Source organism: Ruditapes philippinarum, unplaced genomic scaffold (assembly GCF_026571515.1).
Source record: "Ruditapes philippinarum isolate M1 unplaced genomic scaffold, ASM2657151v2 ctg41_1_1_1_1, whole genome shotgun sequence".
Lineage (NCBI taxonomy): Eukaryota > Metazoa > Mollusca > Bivalvia > Venerida > Veneridae > Ruditapes > Ruditapes philippinarum.
This window is the reverse complement of record NW_026853004.1, coordinates 309,987-326,104: the sequence shown is the minus strand read 5'-3', so window position 1 is coordinate 326,104 and position 16,118 is coordinate 309,987. Positions and strand designations below refer to the sequence as shown.

The 16,118-nt window shown below is 31.2% G+C and overlaps 1 protein-coding gene across 1 annotated transcript; it reads right to left on the bottom strand.

The window, feature by feature from the left end:
* Positions 1–243: 243 nt before the first annotated feature.
* On the bottom strand, positions 244–6,519 carry LOC132731251 (uncharacterized). Its single transcript, XM_060717413.1, has 6 exons — positions 6,497–6,519; positions 5,953–6,100; positions 4,270–4,356; positions 3,046–3,225; positions 1,532–1,993; positions 244–397 (listed from the first exon to the last, which is right to left on the bottom strand). Exons 4-6 carry the CDS (start codon positions 3,170–3,172, stop codon positions 264–266), a joined length of 723 nt encoding a protein of 240 aa, XP_060573396.1. The 5' UTR covers positions 3,173–3,225; positions 4,270–4,356; positions 5,953–6,100; positions 6,497–6,519; the 3' UTR covers positions 244–263.
* Positions 6,520–16,118: the final 9,599 nt, after the last annotated feature.

Here is a 16,118-nt window from a genome sequence, read left to right as displayed (position 1 = left end):
GGTTGGGGGGCTGCGCCGAAAAAGAGGTCACTTTTTTTAACAACATTTCTCAAACAAAAACAAGTAATTGGGGGCCTAAATAAGGCATTTTTTCATCATTTGAGACAACAAAAAGGGGGGGGGGGGGAAAAAGGCGTTAAAAGGCGTGTATATAACGTAATGGGTTAACTTTTCATATTTTTTGAAGAAAAAACAAAATGGAGCAAAAAAATACTAAATATAACAACATTAAAATAATATATGAAAAGTTAAATGTGAAAAACTTACCTGTAAACTACAAATAAACTGTCAATAAGTTCCTCTACAAGACACTCTGACAATATCTCCCCGGTCAATGTTAAATGAGTCAACTTTCTGAGAGCCTTGTTACACCAACCTTTACCATGCAGCTGACAAACTAAATAATGTAATCTTTGTTATACTGTATTTGTATTAAAATCAGCATATTTCTATCTTTAATAGACTTACACTGTAATATTTTTAGGTTTTCCCAGCTAATCAGGGGGTACAAACAATTTTTACAGTACAAATAATTCAATGCTTGTTTGTTTTTGTTTTTAACCGGTTTTAACTCATTTTTGGACATATCTCAGCAATTGAACACTGGATAACTAACCAGCAAGTGAACAACTACTAATCCCACATGAGATTTACATCAGCAGTGAGAGACAAATGAGCCGTGTCATGACAAAACCAACATAGTGCGTTTGCGATCAGCATTGATCCAGACCAGCCTGCGCATCCGTGTAGTCTGATCAAGATCCATGCTGTTTGCTATCAGCTTCTCTATTTGTAATAGGGTTGGTAAGCGAACAGCGAACAGACCAGACTGCGCAGATGCGCAGGCTGGTCTGGATCCATGCTGGTCGCAAACCCATTATATTGGTTTTGTCGTGACACGGCTCAAATGACATTGATTAAACCAAAGAAACTTGATATTCAATCACTGAATCACTAAATATGTATTTATAAGAAAATAAAGCCTTTATCTCTATTTTTATATATATATTGAAATTTAAAGCCCTGTGATTAAACTATATGTCGTAGATCAACTGTCATAGAGAAATTAGGCCATGCCCCAGGATCAAACCACCAACCCCGGGGTAACTAATCCAATGTTGTGCTAAGCCGGTGGACAAGAACTTGATAACCCTGGACGAATTAAAACCTTGTGGTGAGGGACAAGAGACCTTGAGTCTGAGACTTTAATCACTCAGTCGAAAACACCCCTAAATTATTCTGTAAGTTGTAAATATCCAATGTACAATATCCAAGGTTTAAACATATTTATTTTAGCTCAATTGCGAAACAAGTTCTTGCAACTTATATTAGTCACTTTGAGTCCGCTTCCTGGAACTGACCAGTACTGGCATCATATGAAGAAACATATCGTGACCCGAGTAGGGCTCGAACCCATGATCTCTGGGTTGACAGGCAAAAACATTAACCACTAGGCCACCGCTCCCCTTGATAATATCCAATGTAGGATATACAAATACAAAGTTGATGTAAATAATAATTAAAATCCTACCTGAAATTATATTTTCATATGATATTATATTCAATCTTTTAATACTGCTATCAAAGAATCTGTCACTCAGAAGAAATTGTATATCATCAGATCCTAGGCTGGCCTTCACACTTTCAACAGAACTTTTTAAAGATAAACAATGTTTTTTAGAGTGGTTTTCACTATTATTATCATCATCACTATCATCATCGTCATCAAGATCTTCCTCACAGCAATAATACTTGCTGAATAAATTAAAATTCTTAAAAGAAACACTTTTTAGTTGTTTACATGATCTCAAAAAATTGACTTCTTTATATGTAAATGTTGGTGCTCCCCATACAGTTAAATGTTGAACAAGGTCTGACATCAGCTTCTTGACTCCGATGGAAGGGAAAGAACCGGATCTTTTCCACCGGAAAATCAAACTTGGTGCAAATTTCAGATAAAAGCAAAGACTCTCTTGGCATGTGCAGTCATTTTCTGAAAGTAAAGGGGAAAAAATAATTCTCACAGTTAATGTATATTAATGTTACAAAATAAATAAATTTGGAGTAATTTGAAAAATTTGTTTTAACTTTCACATTTAAGATCAAAGATTTCAATCAAAGTTTTCATAGAGAAATCTAAATAAATGTATGAAACACTTGTGAATCTTCCAATTAGTATTATATATTCACAAACAATGTACTTTATCTGGTGACCTTGACTTAATCTAGTGACCTTGACCTTGCATATATTGACTTAGATTTGACTGGCAAGACTAAGTAATACCTAAATTCAAGACTACCTTGACCTCAGGGACCTGAGTTTTGCTATGGACATACTGCCTCAGAATAATTATATTAAAATAAGTCTGACGTGTGACATTGACCATTGACCTAGTTTTTGTTTGTTTGTTTCATTTTAGGCCTTTTCCCAACAGTATTTCAGTCATTTAGGCGGGTAGTTTCCTAACCATTGTTCCTGGAGAGTTACACCAGTACTAGACTACCTTCCTCCGCATTGACCTAGAGACAACACATTGTCAAGTAATATTTGAATTTATGCAGTCATCTAGAAGGTAGGCACTGGACAGGGCTGTACGCCAATCACCAGGGGTGATCTTATGAAGTGCAAACCATTTTTATTTTTTTTTAATTTGGGCATTAACAAAACTTAATTTTGTTGTCATATATTTTATAAAACAATATTTAGTCAAACTGGTCTATGAACTTGTTAAAAATTTTTAACAAAATGTTTACTTTAAAGTCAAAGAAAACATAACATGATGATATGAGCTGTGTCACGACGAAACCAACATAATGGGTTTGCGACCAGCATGGATCCAGACCAGCCTGCGCATCCGCGCAGTCTGATCAGGATCCATGCTGTTCGCTTACAAACCCTATAACAAGTAGAGAAACTGATAGCAAACAACATGGATCCTGATCAGACTGCGCGGATGTGCAGGCTGGTCTGGATCCATGCTGGTCGCAAAACCATTATGTTGGTTTTGTCGTGACACGGCTCATAGAAAGAAGTCCTGCACTTACCCACAGTCCACAAGGATACTAATAGTTCACTACAGTGATTTTGTAAATACTGGGCCTGGTAAGTATCACATATTGGATCTGCCACATGGTGTTCCCTCCATACAAAGTATCTTTTTCTCACGGCCATCTGCCCATATCTCTTCAAGAAATGTCTCTCCCATACATCATTTGTATCAATTCCTATGTAACAGCATAATAAAACTCATCTGTTATAAATAATAATTGTTTATCATTATGTATGTACATGTATTTAACTGTGCATATAACATTCACCTAAAGACATTAGCACAATTCCTCATGATAACTCAAATTTCCAATATCCATGGTCATTTCAAGGGCTGTACTGACAAAACACATCAGAAATGTCAAGATTTATCAACCACAGTTTGCTTTTAAAATAATTATTTTACACTACACAAAAACATATTTTAATAATTTGATATATTTAGTTTTGAGATCAACAATCCGTAACTTTTATGAATTAGACCATGATGACCACATTCATACAAAAATACTTAACAGTAAAATATGACATCTATTATAAATGATTTCAAATAGATATTACCAGTATACAGATATTGTAATACAGATGGTCTATTATGTTCTATAATTTTTTCACTTCATAACTACCTAAACTTGAGGCACCATCAAAATGTCACGATAAGCAATGCCTATTTTCAAATTATAAGTTAGTTTACTTGTTATAAATTCATTTTTTATCAAGTTTATTTAATTTTTTTTTTTTTGGTTGTGTTAAACGTCGCTTCAACACGGTTCAGGTCATATGGCAACTTTTTAGCTTTACTGGTGGAGGAAGACCTCAGGTGTCCCTCTGTGCATTATTTCAGGCACAAACAGGCACCTGAGTAGAACCACTGACATTCTGTAAGCTAGCTGGATAGCTTCCTCACATGAAAGAATTCCAAGTCCCTGGTGAGATTCAAACCAACAGAAGTGTGAGGCAAGTGGTTTGAAGTCAGCAACCTTAACCACTCATCCATGGACATCCCTTCTCAAGTTTAAGTCACATAGACAACATAAAAGTTATATGACAATATTCCAGCATAAACGGAATAGGAAGATCTTGGATTCCCTATTTGTATATTTTTTCATACACAAGCTGGCACTTAAGTAGAAGTACTGAGGTTCCACTAGAAAGCTTCTTCACATGAAAGATTACAAGTTCATCGCATGAGAATTTCAGACAAAGAAAAAAGTTTGTACCTGCTTGTTCAAAAATAGAGCTGTACTTCAATAGGTCATGTACGCTTAAAAACCATTTAAAATCTTCTAAAATTTCAAATGGAAGATCTGAAAAATAAATTATATTGTCATTGTCTAAAGTATGTGCATGCCAACAAAGGCTCAAACTATTCAGAGCTCAAGCATCTACATGTGTATAATGAAAAGGACTAAAATTATTGTGCAGTTGAGAAAATGTTTCAATCTCCTATGCATTAACACTTAGTACTAAATCAAAAAGTATATGAGCCGCGTCACAACAAAACCAACATAATGGGTTTGCAACCAGCATGGATCCAGACCAGCCTGGGCATCCGCGCAGTCTGATCAGGATCCATGCTATTTGCTATCAGTTTTTCTACTTGTTATAGGGTCTGTAAGCGAACAGCATGGATCCTGATCAGACTGCGCGGATGAGCAGGCTAATCTGGATCCATGCTGGTTGCAAACGCATTACGTTGGTTTTGTCATGACGCGGCTCATGTATGTTAAAAATTTCTATATTACAATTTACAAGCATGAATGAACGCTATAATATTATATAGAATCTAAACTGCATCTAAGTTTAACATGATCCTAGGCCTGTATGTGACAGTAAAAATCAAATCCAACAAGAAGAAATTCATGTTGGTAAATTGTAACCTATTCATAATATGACCTTGTTTAGCATGGTAAACAGTTAAACTGCTTCTCTGATCAAATATCAATAATGGACAGTGACAGAAAATGCATATTATAAGAAAGATTCAATTACAGACATGGTATAATCCTAGAATTCTTACATAAAAAAATTACACACACATTAACAGAGAAGAAAACACACACTAACAGATAAAAACAAATGCTCCATTGTTAAATTAATTTGTTGTGTAAAAAACTCATTAAAGATCCTGTATGTTTTGTAATTGAGATTGCAAATCACTCTTCATTGAATTATATATGTATGTAATTATGCAAATTTGTCAATTTTCAAACATGGAAGAATATGTAAAATATGTATTGCAAATATTTGTACATATTTAAGGTAATCATTAAATTATATGCATTCATTTCTTATTGGAAAAATTGACTTAGAATTTATAGAAAACTAAATTCTAATTACCTCCCTTTATTTACATGAAATATTAAATTCGGTAATATCTTTATAAATAATGTTTTTTGAAACTTACAATATCGATAAATCTTAATTTGAGCATCATAATTTGTATATAAAACCATAAAAATAATGTGTTACAGGATAATGAATATCAGCCAATGCTTAAACTATAGGCAGGATCATTTTCAATAGTTACTGATATCAAAGTGGCTACTGGCTACAGTCAAATTTACCTGATATGAATAGTGGCATATTGCCAAATTTCATTGGATAAGGGTAAACAATAATAATATTATAAAAACTATATACAAGGCTGTTGTCAATTTATTAATTTATTTCATTTTTTATAAAAATAGAAGCAGTTTGCTGTATTATAAATTTATTATAAAGATATCTGACAGGTTATATGACCATATAATAATAATATAAATAGTTGTTTGCAATATAACCTTACCTAGCAGCATGGGTTATATATAAACAAACAACAATTTATATACAATTGTAGGGCCTTATAACCAGACAAAAAAAACTGCCTTTTATACCAAAACTTATAATATGAATGCACTTACAACAAAAATGTTCTGTGTCAAATAGTGAACTGTTCTTTGAAAGTCTCTTGAAACATAAATTTCTGAGGGATAAGATATTTGTAATGCCATCTATATCCAGTGTGTGGAAAGCATATCTGTTGTTGAAACAAGAACCACATGGTGGATCCTGAAATACACAAGAAATTTGCTTTTAATGTTGCTGTTAACATAAGTCATCTTAAGTATATACTGAGATACTGTTAATTTAAGCAAGAATCATAGAAGCCATACATTACACATCAAATAACTCAGTATCTCAACTTTTGAGTAGCTGAACTTACTTTCATTAATTTGTTACAGGTATAAACCGTTCCAAAATTTAACCATTAATGTGATGTATACAAGGCCATCCATGATTTATGAAATAACACCTGGATCAATCTGCTATGAATGAAGTTAGTATATACTTATTTATTTTAGTTGGATTGTGTTGGAAGCTATAACTATTAAGCTTATTGAAACACTCAAATCCGTTGCTAGAACCTTCCAGTATTAAGCAGTGTGTGTTAATTTTCTTGCTTACAGAAACTACGGCTGGCCCCTGACAGGATATGAGCCCATGCTCGTTGAAACACTCGAATCCATTCCTGGAACCTTCTAGTACTAATCAATGCATGTAAATTTTCATGCTTGTGGAAACAACGACTGGGCCCCTGATGGGGTTTGAACTCGCGCAGCCAGCAATCCTTAGATTACAAGTCTGATGCTTTAACCACTCGGCCACACCACCACTGAAGTTGGCCTTTTTCAATGACCAGAGAATGTCATCTCTAGCATGTCAATATTATTACTTATTATTGTTTTATTATAAAGATAGAAGTATTAATATCCCACACTATGGTACATGTATTACAATTAGTTTAACCTGTAATACCATTTGTCTTTCAAACCTTTTTATAATGTTTAATTATGACTGCTTCTTTGATGAGTCTTTATGTGCATGTCGGTCAAAACCTATACATAGCTATTAAATGTTTTTGTGAAATGTCTAATGCATACCGACAATTAATGAATTTTTATTTGATTTGTTTTTATTCAAAGTTAATTTACAACAGGGACAACTTATTTATAAAATAAGGTTGACAACTCTTATCCTATTAACATTGGATGAAAATATCTATCCTCCTTTTCTGTCTTTTCAGTGAAGTCACTTATACATATCATATATATTGAAAAAAAACAGTGGGGAATTTAGAGGGCTTGTTAAAAGTAAAAGCAATCTGGCGTGTATGTGTTATAAGTAATAAATATATGCTCAATATAGCTATCATGGAACTAGCTATGTGTAGACAATAAGACAATATTAGGAAGTATGTAGGCTGTTCCTCTAAGTCCTAATTAATTAAGACCTAGAAATAACATATTTCCTGTTTATTAATCTGACATTTTTCATTTTCAATGTTACGTTATTAGGCCTTGATAATATAAAATGTAATAATGATAAATATAAAATGTTAAATAAGTTGTTTTTTTCACGGCTAATTATTTGGACAAGGCTGTTCCTGAAAACATTGAAATAATATATAATAATGATAATTTGTGTAATCGTTTTTGCTGTTATAATTTTGCGGCAATTATCTAACTTTTACATTTTTTATTTTGTTATGGTTTTTTCTATTAATGTATTATTTCAAAGATGTTTCCTTTCTTTTTCAGGTAAATGAGACAAAAAAGAATATACATATGTCCGAAAATGAGGATCCGAAATTTACTCGCTTTCCATTTACATCGCGAAATCATGTGTCGATTTAAATTATGAGCTATAGACACACCGTAGCTTGGAAAATATGATTAAGCTAATAAAAATACGTGTCCCTTGAGTAATATATTTACCTCCTTACCATTTTAATCGGTTGGAATCAACAATGTCCAAATATTGCATATCTTTTATTTGGCATGGTAAAAAGTTGTAACATTTTGTAAAATCGTTGTCATCTTTCTCTATTCCCCACTGAAACGTTTATTATTCTTGTCAGCAAATCTCGATATGAAAGCTTCACAACCTCCGATCCAATCTCGAAATTCTATTTAGAAACAAGAACCGGTTGAACCGGGTGATGCTACCAGAGAACGTTTTGGACACAGGAAAGTATAAAAAAAAATGAACAAAGGGCAAAAACTCCAACCTTTTCGAAAACCTAGCTAAACACCGTTTTCCGGTACATTACCGTTTTAGCTCTGGGGAATTACACCAAATGAAGTACATAACACAGTTACGAGATATGTCTATTTTTCTATCATTATTTAACCGTTTAAGGTGAAATAAATTGATGTTTTTGAAAATTATCAATATTCGTTTAATATCTATTGCAAATTATTCAAAAAAACAATTTTTTTATAATGAAAATCAATAAAATTCAAACAGACTCAGTGGAATCTTCGATAGTAAATAAGGTTTTTTTCTGCGTAAACTTGTGTATTTACTTTCTTTTTTTATGGAATTATTCATACAATGATATTTAATTATTTTCTTATAAAGAATTAAGTGTTTTATTTCAGTTTAGTTTAAAAAAAGTCCGAAAACATTGACTTCGCTATTACGCTCCATTACGTGAATTCCCCAGAGCTATGTACAGAAAGTACCGGAAAACGGCGTTTAGCTAGGTTTTCGAATTCGTGAGGCAGGCAGAGTTATGTTTTTGTGCAATGCACTTCTATTCAATGAGATCTATCTATCTATAAAAATCCTGATGATATCTCATAGTTCCAGTCAGTTATGTCCCGGGTAAAATTCAAAGTGTAAAAATGAACAAAGGGCAATAACTCCAAAACTAAACAAGGCTTTGTTTAGGTTTTTTAGCATTGCAGTTCTATCCAATGAGATCTATCTACCTACAAAAGTTCATGTTGATATCTCTAATAGTTTTAGAGTTATGTACGAGACAAAAGTCAAAAAGTAAAAATAAACAAAGGGCAATAACTTCAAAATATGGCAAGGTAGAGTTATAATTCTTTAGCACTGCCATTCTACCCAATGAGACCTATCTACTTACAAAGTTTCATGTTGATATCTCTTATAATGTTAGAGTAATGTCCAGGACAAAGTTCAAAGTGTCAAAATGAACAAAGGGCAATAACTCCAAAATTAGGCAAGGCAGAGTTATGGTTCTTGCGCACTGCAATCCTACTCTAAGAGATCTATCTATCTGCAAAGTTTCATGTTGATAACTCTGATAGTTTTAGTTATGTCTCGGACAAAGTTCAAAGTGTACAAATAAACAAAGGGCAATAATTCAAGTATTAGGCAATGCAGAATTACAGTTCTTGTGCACTGCACACCAGTCCTACTCAATGAGATCCATTTACCTACAAAGTTTCATGTTGATACCTCTTATAGTTTTAGAGTTATGTCCTGGACAAAGTTCAAAGTGTAAAAATAAACAAAGGGCAATAATTAAAAAATTAGGCAAGGCAGAGTTACGGTTCTTGATCACTGCACACATACTCAATGAGATCTATCTACCTACAAAGTTTCATGTTGATACCTCTTATAGTTTTAGAGTTATGTCCGAGACAAAATTCAAAGTGTTAAACTGAACAAAGGGCAATAATTCAAAAATACCGCAAGGCAGAGTTACGGTTCTTGTGCAGTGCACACCTACTCAATAAGATCTATCTACCTAAAAAGTTTCATGTTGATACCTCTTATAGTTTTAGAGTTATGTCCCAGACAAAGTTCACAGTGTAAAAATAAACAAAGGGCAATAATTCAAAAATTAGGAAAGGCAGAGATGTTTCCTTGCATTTGTTTTTAGGAAATGGCAGGGTCAATGGCAAAAAAGCGTCACATTGAAAGTTTCATGATAAACATTGTACTAAACATTGTTCTTTTAATCATATACAGTAATTTTCTCATTGGAATGTTGTATTTGGCTTAACCAGTGAAAATTATAAGAGGCACGGAAGGTACGTAGCAGTTGCAAAGCCCTCTGCAGTTTAAGAGATTCAGTCAGAGACTGCAACATTTTAAACTTTGCCCAGTGTTACACAAGACTTCCTTAAACTGTTTTCACTCAACAGTTCTTATTTATTTTGGAATAAAAAGAGTATTTCTTTACAAGTTGATCACAAAAATTTGAGTATCAACTCGACCCTTCTCTGGCTGCAAGAAAACTGGTCAGTTACTGGGTAAGGGGTCAACAGGCCATTGTTTGTGTGTATTCAGATTAAGATGTCTTTCTTACATCATATGAAAAAATTAAAAACAAACTAACATCTTTAAGCATGTCAATATTTATTAGAAACAGCGATACAAATGATGGCAGGCAATGTGACATGATAATGTATATGAAAAAGAATCAGGACATTTTAATTTACATCAGCTCAATTTCATCATTAAACTGATACAGGTACAGGTAAATTTATTTATACAGTGACATAAAAAACCCAACTTACAATTGATCATTTCTCAACAATACTCAGAATTAGAGAAAATGTAAATACATATAATTCTAATTTGTGTAAATTCTAATCAACAATAATTGTGATTCTTACTTTAATTTCATGATCAATCAGGTTTGGTTTTTGTGTGTAAAATTGAGAAATAGATGAAATTGATTTTGTCCAAACTGTCATGTAACATAATCAAATGAAAATATAACTAGCATGGTATACTGATTATCTAAAGCAAAGTATATATATCATGTTATCATTTGTGATGATCATTATAAACATTGGTTCAAAGATTCACACAATATGGTGCATATCCCTTTAATATTTGGTGTTACAAAAGCATATGTAAAAAATATCATAACTTAAATATTTGATACACGGTGCAAGTATATGAATATATTTCTTGGCTTTCTTTTTAGTGATAGTAATACAACTATCAAAGGTATACCTAACATGTCTACAGGTTTACAAAGGCATGCTCCCGTGAAAAGAATGTTTTCAGAATAAAAAATTTCCATATTTGAGGGTGCTGATTGCTCAAAATTTGAATAAATCTGCCAAAATTGTAGTTCAAAATGATAACAAAACACTGTGCCCTCTCCTTTACAATTAACTTTCCTTGATTCAATACTGTCAAAAGAAAAAAATGTTAATATTTTTAAATTTTCGACAAATTTCACACAACTGCATGCACACAAAATTCTCAACGTCTAAGTCCAGACAGACTTTGGACAACAGAGAAATCATGACTTGTTTTCATTTCTCAAGGAAGACTGTACGTTTCCATGAAAATACTAGACAAATTAACAAATTTACTTTAATTCTACATCAACACAATCAATATAATTCAGAAAAATATATGTGTACATACATGTAATTTATGAGTTCTATTATTTCAGATAGTTTAAAAACCTACTAAACTACCAACTTTGAAAAATATGAGGTACTAACATATACTGTAAAATTCCTTATAAATGCTCCTTACTTAAAAAACTACTACAATCCAATCCCTGTTTTTGTTCAAAGATGAAATAGATCAAATAAATGGACTTGCCAATTCATGTTTTCAGTATTGATATGATATTTTGTCTATAAAAGTTGTTTAAAATAATTGACTGTATACATATAATTATGTTATGTTTATACTAACGTCCCATGGATAAAGAAAATTGAATGTGTTTAACCCTCCTTAGATAAAGTCTTAACATACTTATTCCTCATTCAATATAACAATAGACTAACTCCGGAATTACAAATATTTTTTTTTTTTCAAAGCTAATCTGTAGGTATAGATTTTTACAGTACAGCTTCGAAAATAAGTAATCTATTGTGACAGGTAGTGCACTGTGAAGTTATAAAAGTTTGTTTGAACGTAAGGTTGAGCTGGATAAAAAAAAACACATTTGCCGAGTTCCGAATAACATCCATATAACACCCCCAATGCTTCTACTCACACATTTTCTAAGAAAAGTAATATCCTAGGAGTTTTTATTAGGAATTTACGGCATTTATAAAAACTTTCAATATAAACTCTGCTGTTTTTATATTAAACAATTAAAAAACAAAATGTTGAAGCATCTGACTTAGTAATAACAAAACGATTACCTAACAAGACCAGAATAATTGATACTGTAAGATTAAAATGTGAGGTACAAAATACACGTGATCAATTTAAATTACTGATCCCTAAATAGATTTAAACATGCATATAAAAATAAACAAAACATATAACAGTATTTTTAAATATTATATATCAAAAATAACTACCCATATTTCAATTGTCATAAACATATAAGTACTTAAAAAAGTAGTGGAATGGATTTCGAGTGATATACTATGCAAAAACCGAACAATAACGGACTGGTGAAACAAAGTTACATGCAAATTTAGGACAAATTAATGCTATTGAGTGATCATATATATTTGTATTACAAAGACAGTCAACATCTTTTTTTGATTTTCTTCTATAAAATTTCTAATGCCTAACAGATGAATAGCAAAATAATTAGACAAGACTTTAAAGGGACTCCACTCATTCACTGCAGTTTTTTAACATGACTCAGAACAAGAGAATTTTCGATATTTAAATGTTTGATTTGATGTATGTCTAGACCAAAATCTATATCATAATTTCAGATCATTCGCGGCTCATATTTCAAAATTTTAGATGTAGCGTGGCCAAATAGCATAGAACCGCAGGCTGGCCTAGCTTTGCATTTGAGGCATCGGTTGTAAATTATTGCCATAAAAGCACATAAACTTTAAGGCACTCGTAACATGTAATGAATGAGTAAATGAGTTAGACCTAACCTCCTACATATCATATCATAGTAACAATATTATCAAACTTAGACAAAATGGAATGGATTTCAACTGATATATTTATAATATGTAAAATTATAATTCATACAAAAATAAACAAAAGCAAAAAAATATGATGAAAAGCATAGACCTAACCTAGTTTATTCTTTCCAGGCATTAAGTGACATATTTTAATACTACTGAGAAGAAACAAACAACTGAGCAATTAATAGTTTGACTTATAAGATAAATAGAACTGTTTGTTTTATAGAAAAAAACTTAAAAGAATAAGAGAAATAAGTACATGTATGTATTTATAATTACAGTGAAAGTGAACAAGTGTTCAAAGCAAACTATTTTCACAAAGGGAAAGATTTTGGCCATGTACAAAGGTGCAAAAATAATGATGGGTAACAGAAGTGGAAGTAATAGTATTGAGTATTGAAGATAAATAACATAGCAGTGGTTGAAAGACACTAAACTTGTGATCAAATAAGTCATTTATTGTGATCATTTTATTGTATATTATCCAATTCATTCAGATGCTTACTTATAATTCATTCTGATACTTATTTATAATTCATTCAGATGGTTATTTATAATTCATTCAGATATTTATTTATAATTCATTCAGATACTTATTTATAATTCAGTCAGATACTTAATTATAATTCATTCTGATACTTATTTATAACTCATTCTGATACTTATTCATAATTCATTCTGATACTTATTTATAATTCATTCTGATACTTATTTATAATTCATTCAGATACTTATTTATAATTCTTTATATCCATTATATTTCCATACTATTAATTGACATGCCAACATAATTATCTTTGACATTATCATATTATCATATTAAACTTGATTTCTATTGGTCAAAATTCAAATATGATGGACCAATAAAAAACCAATCAATTAAAACTCAAAACTCACAAATATTGTGAATGGAAACAGGTCCCTGAATGAAGCATCCGATAGGTTGATTCCGTGAACAAATCTATATTGAATTATGGTAGACTTCTGTTTGTAAAAAATCCTTATAATAACAGCTTTGTCTCAGTTGTTTACAATAAAGGTATAAAGTTAACTCAAACAAAACAAAAAAATTCCTGCCAAGTCCTACCTGTCTCAAATTTGAAAATAGGATTTTTTTTCTTCTGTATTAAACAATTGTTTCAGCACATACTAATACACCATCATGTTCACTAATACAGTATAATTTCATTGTAATACAATGTTATTATGTAAATGTTGGTAAATAAATAAATAAAAATATGGATGCAAAATATATATATATATATATAATAATATAAATCATCAAATCAAACAACATCAAAATAAAGGTAAAAATCTATAAAATTATACAGACTCTCTATATAATGCTAATGTAATTATGTACATAATTATAATGTAAATGAAATAAATAATGTGACGCATGTTTAAAAGCATCGTCATTGGTTGCTTTTTGTTAATAGCAAAAATAATTGTTATAAGCCAAAAGAAAAGGTAATAGGTTATCATTATAAGCCAAAGTGTATTTATAAAACCCAAAGAAACCATTATATGTTACAAATATACACATAAGTTATAGATATATGCCAAAAGTGTAGATACATGTATTTAGCCAAAAGTAATGGTAATTGACCCAATGAGTAGGCATTTATCCAAAAGTTATTTAATTACTACAAACAAATAAAAATATGACCATTCGAAATAAATGAGGCAAAAATGAAACAAATCATACAACTGTTCATGAGCAAACTTAATGATATCAGACTTATTCTAACCTTAGATTGTCAAGAAGAATGGGGCATGCCGGTTGTACAACACATCTAACTTAATTGTTTTATCCCTACAGGGACTTTATATAAGCTGCACTCCAAATATCATCTCATTATTGCAAATTACTTAAAAATACCTATTTTTAGCTAAATTGTTAATTGTTGCACTTATATCAACATCTTTTTAATCTGCTTCTCAGAATTAACCAGTTCTGGTGACGTAAGAGGAAATATTGTTTTATGACCCAAATAGTGCTGAAACAAAATATCATGATTTTTTTTTTTCGGGCTCAAATCGATGCCCGGGACATCTCCAGTACAGACATCCAATTTCCGGGACAATCCCGAACGTCCGGGACATTATGGCATGTATGATATTTTTGATCTTTTTTATAAACTATACTCTTACTAAAAAATTTACAATTATTCTTAGAAAAAAAAAATATGAAAACATAAAACAACCAATGAGAAATCAACAAATAAACAATATGAAAACATCAAACATAGCTTAAATTAGCACTACACTACACTTCAACATTTAAAACGATTGAGCTTATGATTTATACTAAAGATATTCCAACCTTACAGCCCCATTTATGATCACTACAAATTCTTTCATTCATAATCATACACTCTTTTATTATACTATATCAAATCAGTTAATGAAAATATCACAAATTCGTCAACAAAACTAATTAAAGAATATTCTGTTTCATAACAAAATTCAAATAATTGGTGGCGGAAGATGTAACAAGAACACTGTTTGCCGTGTTTAACACTCGTGTTCTATGGGCAATACTTTTAATAACCAATTTTGACCCAAAAAATAAGGAAGGAAAACCTTAATTAAAAAGGGACATAACTACAAAAATATGGATTTCAGAATAATGCCCCTTGTCTTAAAACTGCACCTGATAAAGGCATGCAAGTATTCTAAGTTTCCTGTTGATAGCTATTAAAATGTTTGTATTATAGTGTACAGTAAAGTTTTTTCATGACAATGACAACCCAGCAATCATAATAGCTTGACATTGAAACAGACAAGCTAAAAATGTGATTTAAAATAGTAGATTTTTTCTTAAACACGCCTTCTAACTTTAACACACCCTCAAAAACATACCTTACATTAATTCCAAGCAAAATCAGACACATATTCATGTTCACTGCATAAAATACTATCAACAAATTAGAACATCTTTCAAAACATTTCTCAAGTAACGATACATTCTCAATTTGTACATATTTTAGAATTCTCTCTCAAAATTTATGCTATAATAAAAAACAACAATCAACCAACAAACAAACAAACAAAACAAATAAACAAGAGGAAAAAATAGTTAAACAAAAATACTTTAAGCATTTTTTGATTTCAACATAAACTCTTGTGGGGGACATACAATCTTGTACATACATGAGGGGCTATCAAATCCAGGTATAATCATGGGGTAGACATACCATTTAAATCAGTGTCAACAAATTCGTGGATTGTCATGCTAAACCATTTTGTAATGTATTTAAAAAATAAGCCATATCATATTAAAAGGTACTGTCCGATTTCTTAAATGATTTTTGTGTTCACAAGGTAAGCATGAACTGATACACACATAATACTTGCTTATTTCCATTTTTCCAAAACTGTGCTGTTTTACTTTATTTTTATAA

Bases quoted from the DNA above. Each gene is read 5' to 3' on its own strand.
- LOC132731251 (XM_060717413.1), bottom strand. From the start codon at position 3,172: ATGGCCGTGAGAAAAAGATACTTTGTATGGAGGGAACACCATGTGGCA. The intron at 1,994-3,045 runs GTAAGTGCAGGA...CTTTACTTTCAG, and splicing joins AGTATCCTTGTGGACTGTGG to AAAATGACTGCACATGCCAA. The intron at 398-1,531 runs GTAGGATTTTAA...TACATTATTTAG, and splicing joins ATATGAAAATATAATTTCAG to TTTGTCAGCTGCATGGTAAA.